This window comes from Miscanthus floridulus, chromosome 6 (assembly GCF_019320115.1).
Source record: "Miscanthus floridulus cultivar M001 chromosome 6, ASM1932011v1, whole genome shotgun sequence".
NCBI classification, from domain to species: Eukaryota; Viridiplantae; Streptophyta; class Magnoliopsida; order Poales; family Poaceae; genus Miscanthus; species Miscanthus floridulus.
The window spans coordinates 10,258,564-10,266,173 of NC_089585.1; the positions used below are offsets into that span (position 1 = coordinate 10,258,564).

At 52.0% G+C, this 7,610-nt stretch overlaps 1 protein-coding gene across 1 annotated transcript; it reads left to right on the plus strand.

Moving 5' to 3' along the window:
- Positions 1-4,873: 4,873 nt before the first annotated feature.
- LOC136461630 (acyl transferase 7-like) lies at positions 4,874-6,940 on the plus strand. Its single transcript, XM_066460916.1, has one exon. It carries the CDS (start codon positions 5,280-5,282, stop codon positions 6,612-6,614), a length of 1,335 nt encoding a protein of 444 aa, XP_066317013.1. The 5' UTR covers positions 4,874-5,279; the 3' UTR covers positions 6,615-6,940.
- Positions 6,941-7,610: the final 670 nt, after the last annotated feature.

Here is a 7,610-nt window from a genome sequence, read left to right on the forward strand (position 1 = left end):
ACGCTGCCCATGGAGGGTTTGTGCAAGGAAGCAACAGGTAACCAAAAAATGAAAGATCACAAAAGTTCTCGGGCCACACAATTGTGCTGACCATGAGCTGACACCGAGGCATCGACAGTTGACATCTACCCTCATTGCCAAGCGGTTGATGAGAATTTTGCACGGAGAACCCAACATGAAGGTGAGGATAATTATCAAGACCGTTGAGGCATTGTATGGAGGATATGTGATAACTTATGATAAAGCGTGGAGGGCTAAGCAATGAGCATGGAAGATGATATATGGGGATTGGGAGGGTAGGTATAAGCAGCTGCCAGTTCTTTTCAATGCAATCAAAGCAGTGAATCCAGGCATGCATTATGAGTACATCCCAAAACCTAATGCATGGAAGGATAGGAGGCAGATATTATTCCGTGCCTTCTGGTGCTTCCCTCAGTGTGTCGAGGCCTTTAGGCATTATCGTCCCATCTTCACCATTGATGGTACGTTCTTAATTGGCAAATACCAGGGCACACTTCTTATAGCCATATCCTGTGACGCGAACAACAAGTTGGTTCATTTGGCATTTGCTTTGGTTGAGAAGGAGAACAATGACAGTTGGGGATGGTTCTTGAGGCTAGTCCGAATACACGTGGTTGGGCCTAGTAGGGAGATTGGCGTCATATCTGATAGGCACTAGGGCATACTTAATGCTGTGCGAGAGCAGATAGAGGAGTATGCACCTTTGCACCATCGTTGGTGTAATCGGCACCTTGTCGAGAATCTACTCCAGAAGGATGGTGTGAAGGGTAACTTTGATTTGTTCCAGGAGGCTGCTCGACAGCTTGAGGACAAGTACTTTTAGGAAAAATTAGAGCAGGTCAGAACCGCATTAAATGCAGAAGGTAGACAATAGATTACAGGTTTGATGAGGGATTTGGAAAAATGGACGAGAGCTCACAACGCCGGTGGATGGAGGTATGAGTTTCAGTGTAGCAACATGGCGGAGTCATTCAATAAGTTGCTATTGGGGATACGTGGTATGTTCGTGAATGCAATCGTTCAATTCACCTTCTATAATCTTGTTGCCTGGTTCAACGATAGACACGCTTATGCATTGCAGTTGCGGAGTGATAGAGGGATATGGGCTCCGAAACCAAAGGCACACCTAGAGAAGGCAAGAGAAAGGGCTGACACACATGAGGTTATATGCTTTGACCACGCCACAGGGACTTATCAGGTCGAGCATAGGGGCGGTACAACGTCCGACGACAAGGTCTAAGAGTCGAGGATACATGTGGTTGTCCTCCAAGATTTCAAGTGCACTTGTGATAAACCAAGGCAGTACCACTTTCTATGTTCTCATTTGGTGGCAGCAGCTAGGCATCGCAACTATAATATCGAGAGGAGGATACCTCATGAGTTTAGTGTGACACGCTTGTGCACACATGGAGCCCCCGATTCATGCCTTTCCGAGACCCTAGAGAGTGGCCTCCATATGATGGGCCGAAGTACATTGCGGATCCAGCTTACCATTGGAACAAGCGTGGATCAAGACAGAGGACGAGGCACAGGATGGTTATGGTCAGATACCCAGAAGAACGAGGCGTGGGAGATGAACTCCATTTGTTACTGACCCCGAGCAGTACGAGTACGACAAGTATGGTAGACTTGGCCACAATTCACGAAGTTGCTATTTGTTAAGCCCAACATCGATCGGGTTACATATACCGCGCTGTCTAGCAAACTCACACATCTTTTCTTTATGATGTTTAATGAATAGGTTGACGTAGTCAGGTGCATATCCTATCTTCCGTGCAATTACTTGCCTCTTCTTCAGTTCATCCAAGAACTTAGCTTGGCCATCATAACATTCCCACCTGCATTTCCTAGTGCTCTGTTCAAACGACAAATTCTATCATATATGTCTTAGCAAAAGAAACAAAATATGATTTCATGTTTACCACAAAAATAACCAACCTCATCATACTCAACCATATGACCGCAATAATGGCCTATTCCAAGCTCCAAAGGTACTAGGCCATGGTTGGATTTAACACCACATCGCACATGACAGGAGGTGCTTTGTAAATTACCCTTTCTTTCTTTTTTTCCATAACCTTTCGTGGTTCTTCCGGCCATTGGTTCTTAGGACCATACAACCACTCCTTAAAACGACACTTTGCCATTGAAAACACCTAAATAAGTAGACATTAGTACATGAACACATATAGCTCAACATTTAAATACATACACTTTGTACTTACTTCATGCTTGTTTGGACACACAAACTTCAACGTATTCTCAGGGTTTATCATAGCTCGATCTCTATAATCGCACAGAGGAGGTTCTTTGAGTCGTCTAACTACGGCTAGGTGCTTCTCTTTAGCCATCATTGGCGGAGGGTTAGGGGGGTGGAACCCACCGCTTGAAGTGCTCACGTGGATGTCTCCCTCTAAACCAATCGTCGAAAAGGAGGCACCTAGGATCAAACTTGTCTGCACCGTCGATCCACTGAAAGAAAAAGCACCTCTCATGGTCCTACACAACGAGATTCCAACATAATATTAGTAGCATACTTACACAAATAAAGAAAAAGAATAGTGGAAATAATTTCTTACATTAAAATGACTGCATGTGTAGAAGCAACGCGTCGCTGTGTTCGGATGTTTCGATTGAAAAACATGGGCCGGAAAACCACAATCACAGTTAGGGACAGGGAGGTCAGGAGGGATGGGGGCATCTTTGCTAGACGCGTCGAGGTATAATTCTCGAGAACGACCCTGTTTTCGCCAAAACTCCACCCGAAACATTTCTTGCATCTAATAAAATGGATGTAATTTAACAAACATAAATCAAAACATCACATATAAATGTCAATGAGAACCATAACTATAATACAACCAATTTCGTTCTAAGAACCCAAAACAGTTAACATTAAACCATAAACCAAGGGTTTCCCATTTGATGCACAACAATGAACCCATAACATTACTATATGTGCCTAGGTTTGCTAGCTTTTCCACGCCTTAGCATCATCCTACGGTTGTATAATACATATATTGATGGATACAATAAAACCCTAAGTGATGACGATATTACGTTAAAAAATCCGACTAATACATACCGAATCGATGCGAAAAAAACTAGGAGGGGAGCGATGATACCTTGCTCTCGAAGATCTACGGATCAAATCAAAGTTTCTAAGGTCCAATATGCCGATTCGTGAGGCAGGATGAAGTGGGGAGAGAAAAAAACCCGAGAGGGAGGAGAAAGAAGAGGAAGAACGCTCGGGCAGGAAGGTTAGACGGGGTTAAATGGCATTGAGCTCGGCGCCCGCCGAGCTCACTGCCATGTCATCTGCCGTGCCCAAGAGTTCGGCATCAGAGACGTTGACGCCGAGACGTGTTAGCTCGGCGCCAGCACCAATGGCGCCGAGCTAAGGGTCCATTTTCTAAATTCTTTTTGTCAGGGGTCTATTTATGAGAAACTTAAAAAAGGCTAAAATGTAAAAAATTCGGGCAAGTCGAGGGGTGAGGCCGTGAGGGGAATCGGAGACAGCTCTTGTGCAAGCCAGGCTCCACGGGAACGAGGGGGGCGAGCGTTTCCAGCAAGCCTGGCTACCCCCTCGTGGGCTTGGCAACCAAATAGGCTCAGGTTGTGTATTACGGAAGGCTAGTCAGCGTTGAAGCCAGCAACCAAACACACACATGTCTTATCGTGTGTTTGGTTACGAGGACGATGTGGGACGGGATGGGATGGACCCGAGATCAGCGCTGTTTGGTTGGGAGGCGGAGTGGAGCGAGGACGTCCCCGATGTGAATATTCGCGTGAGATGCGGGGCGACCCCGTCCCCCAAAATTTCATGGACGGGGTCCGTCCCAGGTGGGACGAGCGGCGAGCGCGCGGGGGAGCTCCGGCCGGCGAGCGCACGGGGGAGCCATGCCGGATGCGGAGGAGAAAAGGAGTGCGGGGGAGCTCCGGCCGGTGAGCGCGCGGGGGAGATCCAGCCGGCTGCCGTCGCGCGGGCAAGCGCGCAGCCGAGATTCGGCCCGCTGCCGCCGCGGGTGACCTTCGGCTGCTGGCGTGCGGGTGAGGGCGCAAGCGAGCAGTAGCCCAGCCGTCGCCGTGCAGGTGAGGGCCAGCTCCGCCCCGCCGACGCCGCGCTGCGAGCCTAGGAGGATGAGGAAGACGATGCGTGCGTGTGTAGGAAAAAGGGGGAAAGGAGGAAGGAAAAAATAAATAAGGAAGAAGAAAAAAGAAAAAAAGGAAAGGGAAAATAAAAAAAATCTGATGAATGTGGGCCCTACATGTCAATAGTTCATCCCACTTTTGAAGTCCCAGAACCCAACAGAAAACGGGTTGATCCCGTCCTTTGTCAACCAAACAAAAAATGAACTTGTCCCGTCCCATAAACCAGAGATAGGACCATCCCACCCCACCTTGTCTCCCAACCAAACGCTTCCTTAGAGCACGAGGCTGAGGATTGGATGGACAGATGAGGGAGTGGGACTGTGGAAGAGCCGAAGGCCGCACCCTAGTTCGCCACCCACAGTGTGATCGCTGGGCTAGCTGGCTGGGGCTGGGCTGGCCAGCCCTCTCACAAAACCATTGTTCATCAGAACCAGTCAGCAGTATTTATCTCTCGCATAACCAAACCAGCAACGATACGAACCAGCCAACCGAACATGACGCCAGTCGGCTCCACCGTGACACCTTCTTTGACCCTGACGACACTGAGCGCGTGGACCCCCGGGGACGCCTTCCATCCGACTCTCATCCTCGTCACCACCCCAGACCTCACCCACTCTTTAATAACTCTGCGCGGCCGCACACCTATAAATACTCCAGCAACCACCCTTCCCGTCCAAGTCAATCCAACAACCAAATCAAACCAAGGCCTTGTTTAGATTGCAAATTTTTGCAATCTGGACACTGTAGCACGTTTCGTTTGTATTTGACAAACTTTGTCCGATAATGGATTAACTAGGCTCAAAAGATTCGTCTCGTGATTTACAACCAAACTGTGCAATTAGTTATTTTTTTTACCTATATTTAATGCTCCATGCATACGTCCAAAAATTGATGTGATGGAGAGAGAGTGAAAAAACTTGAAATTTGGAGGTCATCTAAACAAGGCCCAAGCAAGGCGCAGCGCAGGCGGCAGGCGGCAGGCGGCAGGCAGCAGCAACAGCGAGCTTGCTTACCTGGTCCCCAATCCCCCCCTCCTCCCGGCCGCCTGCCTCTTCCCTTCCTCCTTCCATCCATCACCCAACTCCGATCCATCCCGTGGTCGATCCATGGCGGCGGCGGCCAAGTCCATCGACCGGCTGGCGGCGCGCCTGGTGGTGCCGGCCGAGCCCACGCCGGCCGGCACGCTCCGCCTCTCCTGGCTGGACCGGTACCCCACGCAGATGGCGCTCATCGAGTCGCTGCACGTGTTCAAGGCGGCCCCCGACAGGCCCACCCCCGCCACTGGCGGCATTGACGCCGCCGCTAGCCCGGCCAGGACCATCGAGCGCGCGCTCGCCCGCGCATTGGTCCACTACTGCCCTCTCGCGGGCCGCCTGGTCCTGTCGGAGTCCGGCGCGCAGCAGGCGGTGGACTGCAGCAATGCCGGCGTGTGGTTCACGGAGGCCGAGGCCGCCTGCACCCTCGAGGACGTGGACTACCTGGAGGCGCCGCTGATGGTGCCCAAGGACGACCTCCTCCCGCCCACCCCCGCCGCCGGCGAGGAGGACGAGCGCACGCTCGTCCTGCTCGTTCAGGTCACCTCCTTCGCCTGCGGCGGATTCGTCGTCGGCTTCCGCTTCAGCCACGCCGTCGCCGACGGCCCGGGCGCCGCGCAGTTCATGAACGCGGTCGGGGAGCTGGCGCGCGGCGCCGACGCGGTGTCGGTGGAGCCGCAGTGGGGCCGCGACGCGATCCCGGACCCCGCGGCCGCCCTGGTGGGGCGCCTCCCGACTCCCGACGCCGATAGCAAGCGGCTCGAGTACCTCGCCATCGACATCTCCGCCGACTACATCAACCACTTCAAGGCGCAGTACAGCGCGGCGCACGCGGGCGCCGCGTGGTGCTCCGCGTTCGAGGTGCTCATCGCCAAGGCGTGGCAGAGCCGCACCCGCGCGGCGGGGTTCGAGCCAGACTCCCCCGTGCACCTCTGCTTCGCCATGAACGCGCGGCCCATGCTGCACGCCTCGCTCCCGCGGGGCGGCGCCGGGTTCTACGGCAACTGCTACTACATCATGGGCGTGTCGGCGCCCGCAGGGAAAGTGGCGGGGTCCTCGGTCACGAAGGTGGTGAAGATTATCAAGGACGGGAAGCGGCGGATGCCCGCGGAGTTCGCGCGGTGGGCGGCGGGCGAGGTGGGCGCCGCCGGCGTCGATCCCTACCAGATCACGTCCGACTACCGCACCCTGCTGGTGTCCGACTGGACGCGCCTCGGCTTCGCGGAGGTGGACTACGGGTGGGGCCCGCCGGCCCACGTCGTGCCGCTGACGAACCTGGACTACATCGCCACGTGTATCCTGGTGAAGCCGTGGGCCCACAAGCCAGGGGCGCGGCTCATCACGCAGTGCGTCACCCCGGACCGCGTCGCCGCCTTCCACGAGGGCATGCTCGACACCAGCTGTTGAACAGGTCGGTCCGTGTTGGAAGAGAAAGCCCAAGGCGAAATGGATTAAGGTTAATGGAGTGATTTGGTGGTGGTAGTACTATGTGGGGATTGGTATTGGGTTAGCTAACTGATGTTTGTCAGTGTGTGTTACCTGCTGAATAACTCAGACTCCTCAATTCAGGGAGTTTGGGGAACTGAGCTGTATTGCATCTGGTGGGAAGCCGCCACCTACTTACACCAATATTACATTATTCATCTCCGAAAAAAACAATTATGTACTTGAGCTGCTGACAGTTGTTATCATCCCGTTTTCGATGTATAAATCCCTTATTAGTTTTTGCTCTGTTGAAAGTTAAGTTCTTGATCTCAGGTGAAATGGTGGTATCAGTGAGTGCTAAGTGCTAGCGCCAACACTCCAGCTGTGACTGAGAGCCAGAGCCTTGTATGCTGTCAAGCAGGAGCATAGCGGATACATGTATAAAGGAATTCCCAGCAGAGACACAGACAGTCATGTAAAGGAAGCGTATGTTGCTGCACTGATACTGAAGTGCACAGCTGCACACATGCAGAACAGACAACTAGTTCAAGGCTAGTACTACATTTCAAATGGCTTCCCTGTCATTTACCTTCGGATTCAGTTAAGTTAACATTTCCTTTTCTGCTAAAAAAAAACCCCTTCGGATTCAGTAAAGTCAGAAAGCAGCGTACCCTGTCCAGATCCATAGCTAGCTATTTTAGAACGGACGGAGTACAATGTTTTCTGTATTTTTCAGTTGCATCTTGCTCCATCACAGATCAGTCAGTTAGTATACAACAACTATGCACACATAGTAGACCAGACTAACAACCAGGCTGGAAAAAAGATCAACGTGCGAACCATGCATGCAGTCGGCACAGGATCAAATCTGACTGAACCCATCTCTAGCCTATCTGTATCTGCTCCTTTGTTTATCGCCTGCAGTCGCACTGTCTGCTACTCTCCTCGCTTATTCTTTCACCAAGTGGGCGCGAAAAA

Coding starts and splice junctions, on each gene's coding strand:
- LOC136461630 (XM_066460916.1), top strand. CDS start 5,280: ATGGCGGCGGCGGCCAAGTCCATCGACCGGCTGGCGGCGCGCCTGGTG.